The sequence below is a fragment of the Musa acuminata genome, chromosome BXJ1-2 (assembly GCF_036884655.1).
Source record: "Musa acuminata AAA Group cultivar baxijiao chromosome BXJ1-2, Cavendish_Baxijiao_AAA, whole genome shotgun sequence".
NCBI lineage: Eukaryota > Viridiplantae > Streptophyta > Magnoliopsida > Zingiberales > Musaceae > Musa > Musa acuminata.
Genome location: NC_088328.1, coordinates 25,195,056 through 25,208,305, shown reverse-complemented (window position 1 = coordinate 25,208,305; position 13,250 = coordinate 25,195,056). Strand labels below are relative to the sequence as shown.

General features: G+C 39.5%; 2 protein-coding genes across 2 annotated transcripts; one reads left to right on the top strand and one right to left on the bottom strand.

Moving 5' to 3' along the window:
• The first annotated feature begins 2,184 nt into the window (after positions 1 to 2,184).
• On the top strand, positions 2,185 to 5,729 carry LOC135604387 (kinase-interacting family protein-like). Its single transcript, XM_065094367.1, has 3 exons — positions 2,185 to 2,272; positions 3,612 to 3,751; positions 4,591 to 5,729. The coding sequence occupies exons 2-3, from the start codon at positions 3,664 to 3,666 to the stop codon at positions 5,541 to 5,543; spliced, it is 1,041 nt and encodes a 346-aa protein (XP_064950439.1). The 5' UTR covers positions 2,185 to 2,272; positions 3,612 to 3,663; the 3' UTR covers positions 5,544 to 5,729.
• A 476-nt stretch (positions 5,730 to 6,205) lies between these two features.
• LOC135604339 (wall-associated receptor kinase 3-like) lies at positions 6,206 to 11,846 on the bottom strand. Its single transcript, XM_065094363.1, has 6 exons — positions 11,773 to 11,846; positions 11,569 to 11,627; positions 10,464 to 11,423; positions 8,667 to 9,179; positions 7,805 to 7,912; positions 6,206 to 7,595 (listed from the first exon to the last, which is right to left on the bottom strand). Exons 3-6 carry the CDS (start codon positions 11,368 to 11,370, stop codon positions 6,373 to 6,375), a joined length of 2,751 nt encoding a protein of 916 aa, XP_064950435.1. The 5' UTR covers positions 11,371 to 11,423; positions 11,569 to 11,627; positions 11,773 to 11,846; the 3' UTR covers positions 6,206 to 6,372.
• Positions 11,847 to 13,250: the final 1,404 nt, after the last annotated feature.

Genomic DNA, 13,250 nt, shown 5'->3' with positions numbered 1-13,250 from the left:
ATACTATATTTTTGACGAGAGAAACATAAATAGAAATCATTGCTTGCGTATTTACGGATCTCACTGCTTTATGACTACCAAGATATTCACCAATTATCATGCCAAGCATAATCCGAACATCAGCAACAATGTGAATGATGACTCCCATCAATCCCCTGACTTGTGAAAAAGAACATACATCTAAGAAAATTTCCCATTTGTCAGACCTAAAACAAGCTCAAAATCCAAATATAAAATGCAAATATTTTAGTTGTTTAAAACTTCTGTTTTAAATAATGCCAATGCAATATGGATAAGGATTAGTCGTCCAAATGCTGATACTATAATAACATTGGATAATTATAAGCATACAATGAGTCGCATATAATTATAGTTTAATAATTTAATACATGATTTCATGACTCATTGATTATCAAATAACTTTTGTAACTATTATCAGTATTAATCATGATCTTAACTCAATAATCTATCTATCACGTTATAAATGACACAGAACCCACACATATTCTTTAACTTTGATTATTTTAATGAATCATCCAAATCTCTAATTAATTTATGCATCAGAAATATTTTATCGCGTGCGTTCTAATATAGTCATTATAGAATCTTTGTCCGAATATATGACTTCTTGATACATTAACTTGGATTGGAAGTGAATCCCAATTGACTTTAGATATTTTAAGTGACTTAATAGATCATATAATATGTCAATGAATTTTTATGCCTTTATAAAATGGATATAGATTGAAATCATAATGAGTGAGCATATATAGATTGAAACCATAATAAAATTAGGTATATGTTAGCTGAAAGGGATAATAATCGATATATCCTAAATTTCTTCTGATTATTCGCATACATTCTTTCAATTTCGCCTTGTTATGGCGTGAGAGAAATACTAATGCACAATTTATGCTATTTCCCAATAGGTTTGAATGACAACGTCACAGAAAAGGAAATGTTGCCATAGAGATACGAATACGATCCTAACTTCATTTATTGCTCACATCTATAACTTATTTGAAATGTCAGAAATGCAATCGAGTGTAATGGGTCAAACCTAACAAATGTACAATTTTATATCGGATCGATTAATTTATTCTTAACTGACAACAAATTCGAATGTATGAAGATGTGAGACACGTCAAATTCATATAAATAGAGCATTCTTTGATTGATTGGCACAGTCTTAACACCGATGAAAGATAAAAAGTATTGATGTTGGGGAACTGATGCGTCATGGTCAATGAGTCAGCATCGATCTACGAGTCTATGTCCGGAATTCACGATTGGTTGGAGGAAGTGCTGAGGTCGACTGTATTAGGAATAGGATACGGACGTTGTCGGAGGAAGACGTCGTTCGATCGTGACGTTGACTCCGTCGATGGGAAGACCCCTCTAGGTCGGGATGTTGACTCCGCCGATGGAAAGACCTCTATTGGTCGGGACGCCGAGACCGTCTTTTGGGAGGGGGTCTCTTGGTTAGGGAACACCGACACTGTCTTCTGGTGATGACTAAGCTCTTGCACAGAAGACCCTCGTCGGGAGGATTTCAATGTAGCAAGGGGCACGGGTGGTGATGAGGAATGAGATGTTGGCTTATTGCTACAAAGAGAAAAGGTTGATGAAGGAGAGGTCGCCAAAAAAGATACATGTTGAGATGGAAAACACGAGACATGCCGAGATGCACAAGTCCAATAATAATAATAAATGGAAGAGGGCGTCGGATTATAGAAAACAGGAGACATGCTGTGTTGCACGAGTCTAATAATAATAATAATAATAAACAGAGGACATGACATCGTGGGATTGATTATAAGAAAGATTTGTGACATAACGAGACGTAAATTGCCGCCGTGGAATGGAACGAGGAATTCTGCCCAACACAGCGGGGCAATTCCGTGAATACGGGAAAGCTCGGGCAACGAGGAATCTCCCGTATACATCAAGGACATCTGCCGATCAGAGTTTGAAAACACGGGAGCCAGGAAGTCCACGCGTCGGTTCTTAATGGCTAAACATCGTACACCGAGAACTGTTCACTACAGCCGTTCATCGTTACCGATTTGAAGAATGGACGTTTCTGATGAACAGAAAAGACTGGTTTCTGTTTTGGACGAATCAGCAGAACGGCTCCAGTATCTGTGTACTATAGTGTAGTTTGTCACTTTAATAGCTCATTCCCTCAGGTCTGCCACTTCTCATACTAATGTCGCTTCCCGGGTAGCGTCGCAGAGCTTCTCCGGCGAGCGGCGACTTTTCCTCGGAAGAGGTATGCTTTCTTTCAGATCATCTTCTCCATTTCTTTTCTACGTCTTAGTTTTTCTCTCTTCATGGATGCTCGATTTACCGGGCAGAAAGCTTTAGTTTTGCAAAAGATAGAGAAATCGATTGGGTTTTTTCTTAGAATGGCAGTAGGGATTATGAACATTTTGCAATGCATGTTCTTGGTGATCGAGGAGGAAAAATCCAGTGGCATAGCGAGTACAATGTGTTATCTCGTAGAGTTCCTTAGCATGTTCTTCATTAATGCGGCCAGTAAAACTGGAGTTCTCTTCCTGTAAACTGAGATCCCGATTCTTCCTGTTCTTTTTTGTTGCTCTGCAAAAGAAACAGAGTCTAAAGAAAAAAAATCCGACCGTCTCTTTTTAAGAATGGCAGTATGTTCTTGGTGATCAAAGCGACAAAGATCAAGTTGTCCAGGGTAAAAGGTTACTGATATATCATAGGCGAATTGTCCCTTGGATGTTTCTTAATCAATGCTGTCACAAAACTTGTCTTTTTTTTCCCTTGAAGTAAGATTTTCTGATGCTTTTAGCAGGCAGAATTTCTGATAAAGAGAAAAAAAATCCAACCTTCTCTTTTCTCGGAATTACAGAAGGAATCATGAACATTTTGTATTGCATGTTCTAATGATCATGATCAGGGTGGAAAGAACCATTAGCTTGTGCAGCACAGATGAATGTTTCCTTAGAAGTTCTTAGCGAACGCATTCAATCAACCTGAGATTCTCTGCTTCATTCCTGTCTCTGTTTCGCATTCCAAAATTTTCGCTGGTTAACTGCTAAGGCAGTCCAAGCTTTTCCGGTGGCTCTGATTTATTTCCTTTAAACGATATTATTTTCCAACTTTCTCGATTTAACTTTTGGGATTTCATCGGTTTTTAATTATTTTTACTGTCGCCGAGATCACGAGGATAATAGTAAAGCTCTCGACCTTATCGGATTCCATCACCTTCAGCCATTTTTACGGTCTCCAGAATCAAAGCTTTTCACCTCACGGCCGTGCATGTTTGACAACCATCTGAAACAGAGTTCAGAACTCACGCTGCCGTGGGGCTGCTTGCTGTCCTCCTGGCGAACATTATTCACCAGCGCAGCGTCGTACGTTCACATGGCGATCTAACGCGGGTTTCTTTTTCTTTTACCTTTGACGATGAGAGGAACATGATGTAAAACCTCGGGCCTCGCGACATGCTCTCGTTCGGTTCCCAAGCCTTCTTGTATTCTTTTACTCTTTACTGCACTGTGACTGTTCTGTTTGGCTGATCTCTTGTCGCGCTCGATTGATGGAGGAGGCCTGCAATGTTTTCTTGTTTTGTTTGATGGCAGTGGTACGAAGGGCCACAACAAAGCGGTCTCTGTGGCTACGCATCTCAGCGCGATGGCGACGACGACTGCGACGACAGCGAGCTATCACGCCTCGTGTCGGTCGTCCACATGCCCGCCTTGGCTGCAAGCGGCGCTTGCAGGTGAGCAACCACTGTTCCCCTTAGCTTTTTCTCGCTGCCGCTGCTCTTCTTCTCTCGGATAGAGGTTGGATAGGAACACAACAACACTCACGTACTTGAATGTTTGACAAGTTGCAGGCGAATTATTGAGACGCATTAAGATGCGAAAACATCTCTTCTTTTCATCTCTCTCCTCTTTTAAGCTTCAAATAGCTGTAATGTCGCTATCTGTGTAGTGTTTCTTCTAGGGAGAGTAAAGTGGTCGAATTGTCTACGTGTTCTTTTGATTGCTGCAGACATCTTCTTTTAGTTTGAATTCGAAATTTAAATTAAATGCAAAGGAAAAGTCAAATTTCATCGGGACATTGTTGTCAAAAAGTAGTGCAATTTAAAGGGGAAGCAGTGTAGCCTGATAGGTTATATAGGTATATAAATCTCCACTGTCCTCTTGTCAATACTTTCTACTACATGTTGGACACTCATTATTGCGACCCATCGTAGTGTTTGTTACCCCTAACATCTGCCTTCTTTTCAGCAAAAGTATATAAAGTTAAATTGCAATCCATGACAAGTGTAGCATCCATTATGACCATCTTAGATTAAAAGTAACATTTTATATTTTTGATGCAGCATGACTTGTAGCTTATTTTTCTATTTCATTTTTCTTTGAAAACACACCATACTCTGTTTAGTTCCAAATCAAAACATGTGTTGTCCCATGGCACATACTGCAAGCATTGTGCAAAGATTTACGAGGAGATGTTCATTTTTCCTTCATAACCTCTTATTTCGACGCCCACAAGAAAAATGTCTCTTTTTGATCTTATAAATCACAAAATTTTTTGTTGGACCGAGTGCAGATATAGAGCAAAGGGTGCAATCACTTGCGGTGAATATACCGGACGACCCGGAATCGGACTCGTTTGCGGAGCGGGCGGAGAACTACTACCAGAAGCGGCCTCAACTCATCGCCCTCCTCCACGACCTCCACCACCGCTACCTCTACCTGGCCGACCGCTACGCCCAGTCTCTACTCTACCGCCACCACCGTCGCACCTCCTCCGTCCCCTCCGACCTCGACGCCGATGAAGACACCGACCTCCCGGACTCCACTTGCTCCGACGCCGAGAGCTCCCTCTCCTTCCAAACCTTACCCGCTCAGCCCCGTCCGCAGTTCCAAGGTCCGAACCCCGCCGTCGCGGCCGCCGATCTAGACATGATCATGGCGGAGCTGGTGCTGGCAGCGGTGGAGCGGGACCTTGTGGAGGCGGAGGGGGCGGAGGTGGAGCGACGGTTGGCGGAGTCGGCGCGCAAGATCGAGCTGCAGGGGAGCTTGGTTGAAGTGCTCGAGGCAGAGCGGATGGTGCTGCTGGGTGAGAACGCTCGGCTAGGGTTCCGGGCGGCGGCCGCGGAGGAGGAGGCGCGGGCAGTGGCTGCGGAGTTGGGGTACATGCGGCGGCGGGCGGGGGAGCTGGCGCGGGCAGTGGTGAAGCTGCGGGAGGACCACCGGGTGTGCCTGCTGGGCCGGAGGATCGAGGGCCTCCAGGCCCAAATCTATGGCCTGGAGCGGCGCAACCGGGAGTGCTTCGAGGCCATGGCGAGGCGGGAGAAGGAGAAGGGGGAGGCGCGGGCGGAGGTGGACCGCCTCCGGGAGGAGAACCGCCGGCTGAGGCAGGAGGCGGAGGCGGCGCGGGCCAGGCGGCGATCGGGCCGGAGCTGGTGGGAGCGGGTGCGGCGGTTCGACTGGGCCCCAGCCTCGTGTGCGCCGCACGTGAGGGAATCCAAGGTGCCCAAGAATTGTTTCTACATATAGATAAATGCACTTTCTTTTTCGTCTTCGTATGTTTTTGTTTTTTGCGCTCCAAAAATATGGCTATGTGAAGGACAGCACAGAGTTGGTTGTGGAGAGTCCGTGGTAGTCCCCTTGTCCTATAATATTATGGGTTGGACTAAACCTACAAGTATGGCAGTGTATCTGATGATACGTTGAGTTGTCTCGCGGGATGGCTGATCGAATCATGGGTGATGGACATGGCAAATTATGTTTTCTGCACGCTAATTAACATACATGAGGCGTGCATGGATGATGATGATTTAGGATGGCATTTGCACGCCACATTTACATGTTCGAAGTGATACCAGCGTTTATAGCCGAGGCTATTCATTAAATATTGTTACCAATATTGTAACCATCTTTTAACTAAGTAGATGCAAACTCAAACAATTAACCTAGGCAATGAAGCGAAGTAGATAACTATATATAGGACATTAAGCGAAGTAGATGCCTATATATGATCTGATGCATACAAAGGAGAGGACTGTATTAGTATTTATGGGATACAAACTTTTCAGTGATAATACGAAAAAAATACTTGATGTATACAAAGGATAACACTATATAAATGTTTATGAGATACGAACTTTCTAGTGACAATACAAGTCACAACAATATCTACATGAGAACTACATGAAACATACGAAAGGATATCGTTGTATAACCGTTTATGAGATACAAACTTTCTAGTGACAATACAAGATATAATAATAGACAACTTTATAAAACATACTCAATATTATACATATAACATGTAATATCACACGAAATAAAGATATAAATCTGAATAATTAAGTGGAATACGAGCTCATCGTGGGTTATATAATGACCATAGGAATTCTTTTTCTAAGCTGTAATTTCTGGACGTCCCCTCAGTTGTTTGGTCAACTGAATCAGAAAAGGTATAAGATGAATCACTTAGCAGATACTCGGTTTCTTCCATACCTTCTGGAATAGGATATTGTTTTTTCTTTCCGATCCTTCTTAAGCTTTGTAATTTATGCTCCACTTCTTTCATCGTTGGCCTTTCAATCCCATTCAACTTCAAACACATTTCTATCAGTTGAATAATTTCCAGAAGCTCTTGTTTAGTTCCTTCTTTCATGATACGTTCTTCCACAAGATCAAAAGAATGCTTCTCTCTCATTGCTTGAAGAAAATACATTGATAGGTTTTGCCTATTCTCATGCTCAATGGAGAAAACAGGTTTCTTTCCTGTCAGAAGCTCCAGAAGAATAACCCCAAAGCTATAAACATCACTTTTCTCCGTCAATTGACTCGTCTGGTAATATTCTGGATCCAAGTATCCAAAGGTGCCTTGGATAACAGTAGTTATATGAGTTTCATCAAGTGGGATAAATCTTGAGGCTCCAAAATCCGATACTTTTGCCCTGAAATGATCATCCAAAAGAATATTTGATGACTTAACATCCCTATGTAAAATTGATATTGAAGCTGCCGAGTGCAGATAGGCAAGTGCTCCGGCAGTTTCTGTAGCGATCCTCAGACGAGCTTCCCATGATAATACAGAATTACCATCGGAAACATGGAGGTGGTCTGCAAGGGTCCCGTTGGAGATAAATTCATAGACTAACAAGGGGACTTCTGTTTCTAAACAACATCCAAAAAGCCTGACGATGTTTCTATGTTTAATTTGAGAAAGAATTGCAACCTCATTGATGAATTGATCTATCTCACTCTTTTTTACTATTTTAGATTTCTTTATGGCGACTACACGTTGATCTGATAAAATCCCTTTATAAACCGTGCCATGTCCTCCGCGACCGAGTACTCGAGTTTCATCAAAATTGTTGGTTGCCTTTTCTATCTCTTCTAGAGAAAATATCTTTGTTTTCTCATCAACGTCTTCGTCAGAAGAGATTAACTGTTGTAATAGTAGTCCATGATTTTGGTGGAAGTGTCTTTCTCTTATTTTCTTTTGCTTTCTTATCTTCCATTTCCTTCTTAGGATGATAAAACTTATGCTTAAGAGCAATAAGCCACTGCCAAGACTTACACCGATTATGACACCTGCACAATACCACCCAAGTTTTAGCTTCACAAATCTTTCCTTTTTGTTCTCACACTGCAGATTGTGTACTTTAATATTTAAGCACTTTTTTGTATTTTTTTCTTTTCTATCTAATTAATCATAGGTATTTATGCACTTTTTTATTTATGTCAAACATGGTAATATTCATTTTGAATTTTTTGTAAGCATATAAGTTTCGAGAACTTACCTAACAAAACAGTCTGTTTTTTGTCAGGAAGGCACTCAAAACCACCATTCGTATTTATGCATGTCCCATTGCAAACGTATTTGTTGGGAAAGCTGCACTCATCAATATCTAAGAAGCCATCAAAACATTAGTAGAATTATATCACGTTAACTTCAGAACCCCAATTGCAATATATATATTTTGTCAGAAATTAAAATATGATAAGCAGCAAATGTTTAGTCACAAAGTTTATTACATAATAAAATTTTATGAGGTTCACATTGATTTTTTTTTTTAAAAGCATAATATATTAACTAAACATGTGAGGTACAAAAAAAAAAAAAGCTCTGTAGGTTAGTGCACAAAAGACATGTACATTGACAATTTATTTTCCATTTTTAACATCAACATTGATAAAATTATTTTTGTGATGCATGGTATTCATTCCTAAATAACATTACTTTCTATAGGAGGAAAAAGATTCTGAGCATTTCAAGAGTATTTTTACAAATAGAAGAACAGGAAATGTAAACTTGACAGGCTCTGAAAGGTGCGATCGTCCTTCAAATCTCGCGTAATGGTGTTAATTCTAGTATGTAAACTTTAGTTGACACCATCTTACATGTATTGATTCTAGTATGTGATAGAGACATACAGTTAAAATAGCTTAAGGCACCGGTATATGTACTGTTCGATAAGGATATTTAGGGAATTATGCAAATAACATATATCATTGTACTTATGAGAAAGAAAGAAAACTTCTGAAGGCTAATGTTTCACGTGTGTTTTGCAACATTCTGAGTAGTAGTTCTGTTGTATGCCCTAGTGCATGCACAAAAGAGAGAGAGAGAGAGAGAGAGAGAGAACTTTGGCTTTTGAGTACCTTCACATCCATCGGCAATGTATGGATTTCCTTGATAACCTTTAGGGCAATTGCAACGATATCCCCAGATATCTTCGTTAGAAGTTTTGTTAATGTTCACACACAAACTGTTTTTTTTGGGGCATGCGAATGTGGTCTCGTTCTGTCTGGCTTCCTCGCAATTCTGAGACTCAATTACCCAACTAAAGGTCGACAGCTGCTCTAGTTGAGTGAAAGGTCCAGTTGCATCCAAGTAGTAGTTGTCATAAATGTAATAACTGTAATAACTGTAATAAAAACTTGTTGTTGTTCTGTTTGGCGCACTGGCTACCAGTTGTCCGTCCTCCAACGAGATACTGTGCACTATGTAATAGCCCTGGAAGAGGAGAGTGGGAGGATTGGATGTCTTGTTGCATGTAAGAGCAAATGCCTGGGTTCTGTAACAATGCTCTTCTAGCCCGAATGGAAAAGAGATGTTAACACCCCCACATTCTGTTGGACAGCCTTTTCTCGGAACCAAAATAGAAGACGTATCTGTTGATATGAACAAACGGGTCAACAGCAGAAATTGCCATAAGCCTATCGTGTTTTCTCTTTTTTGGATCGGTTTAAAACGAGCTGTACAAATGATTTATATCTTAACAATCAGCAATTTTTTTTTTTTGAGAGAGAGAGCATATGTTTGAAGTTGCAGAATTGTAAGCAAGTATTGAAAATGAGTTCACGATTATGAGAGCTCAAAGCTACAAGATTGTAGTCATGACACCCATTTTCTTGTGTTTTTATTATAAGCATAGAATAATTATGCAAAATAATCTAATGCAAAGATCAAGATTAAATAACAATAGAAAAAGTTTAGACTTGTGTTTCCTTGGATGCTATTTCAAGATACCTTTTATCATTCCAGAAAACAACAATCAATGATATGTAAAAGTTAGACTCATCTTCTTTCTCTAGTCGTCGTTCATATCCCTTCCTTAAGAAATTCTGTTTATAAATAAGGATAGAAAATAGATATTTAATTATCCTCGTTGTCGTTGTTGTCCAGATTTCTAAGGGATCTTGTCTACAAATAGATGAAGATCTAAAAAAAGATAATTATGAAAGTCTTTACCATCAAGATATCTTCTAAGATATTTTATCATAAATGAGCTTTTTTTTATATTGAATAATAATTATTATCAAATTTTGATTAAAACTATAATATATCTTATCCAATTAAGTATGATCATACATTTAAAAAAGTGTAGATGGATAAGACAAATGACCAAGGTTATATAACTGTGGTATGCTGCCATTGTTTTTAGTTTTATCCTTTGCTATTGATTTTAAAAGAAATATATGAGTACAATAGTATAGCCCCACTAAAATATTAATAGACAAAATACACCCAATACATTTTAGAATGTGAGTTTTAAAATCTTACATTGAGATATTTTTCTGAAAGGGTCACATTCAATAGGTATGAGATAACTAAAGTTGTTTCCTTATTATATGTTTGATAAAATAAAAAATAAAAATCAAATATGATTAGAAATGTGTAAATGCCCTTTGTCGAGAAAATCTGGGTCTCATGTATGTTGTACCATTTTATTATCTAATGTGCATGCCATTTGACTCAAACAATCATATGAATTAGACACTTTATTGTTTGACTGATCAAAGTTATCGTTAATCAATCATAATGGAAAACCATGATCCTTTGACAATGTTTAACCTATAAAACGAAAATTAACATCTGTAATAATATCTATCACTTGTTGTACTTCATGCTTATCTAATCAAACTCACACGAAACGAGATGAGGAGGAATATTACCTTTACAACCATTGGGTAGGTATGGATTGCCTTTATGATTAAGAGAACATCGACATATGTATCCAAAATTATAATTCGTGTATGCATAATTAATGACGTCATAGCAGTCGCTATTGGGACTGATGCAGGCAAAAGTTTCCATATTCTTCTTGGCCTCTTCACAAGTAGGATAGTCTTTGATGTACCAAGAAAGGGCAGTCTCCACTTCCGAGCTGTCGCCTTTCACTATTCCTTGGAGATCATCTGTGGTAGTATTGTAAGAATCGTACACGGAAACTTTGATAATGGAAGCATTAAGCAAATGAAGGTCACTCTGATTGAGTCGAGTTAATCGAACCTCCAATGAAGTGCTATTCCAATAATATAAATCAAGATTGCACTGACTGTTGTCATTGGAAGTGCATCTAGTTGTGCAAGAATCGATGATCCTATTAGTAGTGGGATCCACTAGGTCGGCAATGACGCTGCAACCAGACACATACAAAATATTATTTGTATATCTTGCGTAAGAATTCTGTATTTCTAGACCCAATGATCTTAAAGAGTAAGGCCAATTCTGAAGATCAATTAACGGATCATCAATGGACTCCTGATCCACACGCATGGTGACAATGGGTGTCTTGACGCGCACAGTCCCATTTTCCAAATCGATTCTAGTGATCTCGAGTTTTCCATCACCCAAGAAAAGCCTCGGAGGTTTGGTGCTGTTGTACGTGCAAGTAAGATTAAAACCCTCGCGATAACAGCCAGTGCCTATGCCGAAAGGATACTCAATATCGATGGTACCACATCTTTTTGTGCAATTGGAAGGTAAAACGAAAGGTGCCTTTGTGGATGCAATTTCTGCTTTTGTTGAACCCATTGAACTCAATTTCAGCAGCAGTAACAACAACTCCACCCAGCCCATCCTCTCTCTCTCTCTCAGAGACTAACTCTTTCCCTCTTCCAGCTGTCTCAGTCCTGTTAGATAAAGGGGGACTTTGCAGCTTAGCGAGTTGCTTCAGTTGGCGACATGCAACAATATATAAAGCATGAAATTGAAACACCATAAACGCAGATAGAGGGGAGGCTATCCGTGTACGATATAGTATCACTGTAGAAGTACCTCAATTATGATGGCACTGAGATTGTCTGCATATCAATAGCGCCCAGGATATGGAGGATCTGTAGCACAAGAATCGAATTTATTTGATCATATGCATCCGTTTTGCATCGATGTAATTAAGGAAAACCAAGAAGCGCAGCAAAGAAATTAAATGTCAAGCTTGTGAAGAGGACCGGAGTTATGGGGAGAGCAAATTCCACTCACCTTCGTGTCTCTGGTTGGTGCTCTAGCTTGAAGGACACCTGCAATAGGGAGTTAGGTCGTTGATATAGATGATGTGCTCGAAACAATTGCTGGAGTTATAATTAACCACGCTTGCAGATGGAGATGGCAAGCCAATCAACAAAGTTGACTAGACTTGTAGTGTGTACTGCTTACCTCTTTGAACTCGTCAGAGCTGTTCCATTGGCCACCAATTATGATGCATTGCATCTTTTTTTCTCCAAACGACTAAGTTGGTCGGGATCATCGCCACTTCCAAAGGCTCGGGAAATCTAATTCCATTGTCCACCGTACAAAAACAATATCCGGGTCGATCTCGATGCTACGGTGAAAAAGAAAATAATATGAACAACCCGCAATTGCATGCAAATATGTCTACTTCGAATTATATGTATGGTTGCTGAACAGCTATACTGACTTAGTGTTGCGTAATTTACTCGTGTATATTATGACCATTATCGAATTGTTAATCACGCATAAACAACTGACTTTAGAAGGCTTCTGTGTATCGACCTGAGATTGTGCTTGACTCATAAAGTCAACAACACCCTTATAAGCCATAAATTTGGTTCAACGAGAACCCAGTCTTCCTTCGTTGGTGGCTCGGCTTAAGTATTGTTGTAAAACCGGCATTGTCGTCGTCATATGGCCTCACCTTTTACATTACGTGATTGAGACAACTGAAGTTTGATGAATCGCTTGCGTATCTTTCAACGATAAAGTCAATACAACCCATCATCGACGCCAATAGCTTGATTGGGATAGATTGAAAAAAACCCACCTGGAAATTAAACCATTCTCATTCCGTTTGTCACCTGATAAGATGGTTGATGACATCCAATTGCTGCCTCCTATGATCTTTCAAAAGAACAATCGGTTCTTTACTCGGTTTCAAGTTCGCCTTCGGATTCACAACCAACAGGCATTTGTGAATTCCAGGAAAAGAGAACAGAATTAGGTACAACGTAAAACAGCACTTACAATGGAATGCGAATAAATGAGTGGAACGAGAATGGAGCATGATTTCATGATGACAGGGTGAGGATCATTTAAGTTGTCATCACACCTGCTTCACAACCATCCCCTATTTAGAGTTTGCATATGGTGGTAATATATATAAGGATAAAAAATAATTGAAAAGTCTCCATTCCTGCAAATATTATAATTGATTTCTTAATTTTATCTGACATGCCAGTTCAAACAGGAGAAAGATTAATGCCATGACTATCACATCTCCAAAACGACAATGGACATTGACTTCCAAGTCTTTACACTAAGTCCTATGGTAGAATATGTTGTGATGCTAAATTGTGTTATCTGTCCTCCCTTTAAAAAAAATCCTTGTGCTCGTGGAAATTTCAAATAGGAGGCAAAAACATGCATTTTGACTTAAAAACTTGACTTGAGCCCTAAAATAAATAGAACTTACCAATATTTAGATTAATAAATTGCAAGCACAA

Excerpts from the sequence above, each read along its gene's own strand:
- LOC135604387 (XM_065094367.1), top strand. The coding sequence starts at position 3,664 with ATGGCGACGACGACTGCGACGACAGCGAGCTATCACGCCTCGTGTCGG. Across the intron at positions 3,752-4,590 it reads GCTGCAAGCGGCGCTTGCAG|ATATAGAGCAAAGGGTGCAA; the intron begins GTGAGCAACCAC and ends GACCGAGTGCAG.
- LOC135604339 (XM_065094363.1), bottom strand. The coding sequence starts at position 11,370 with ATGGGCTGGGTGGAGTTGTTGTTACTGCTGCTGAAATTGAGTTCAATG. Across the intron at positions 7,913-8,666 it reads CATTGCCGATGGATGTGAAG|ATATTGATGAGTGCAGCTTT; the intron begins GTACTCAAAAGC and ends ATGGCTTCTTAG. Across the intron at positions 7,596-7,804 it reads AAAACAGACTGTTTTGTTAG|GTGTCATAATCGGTGTAAGT; the intron begins GTAAGTTCTCGA and ends GGTATTGTGCAG.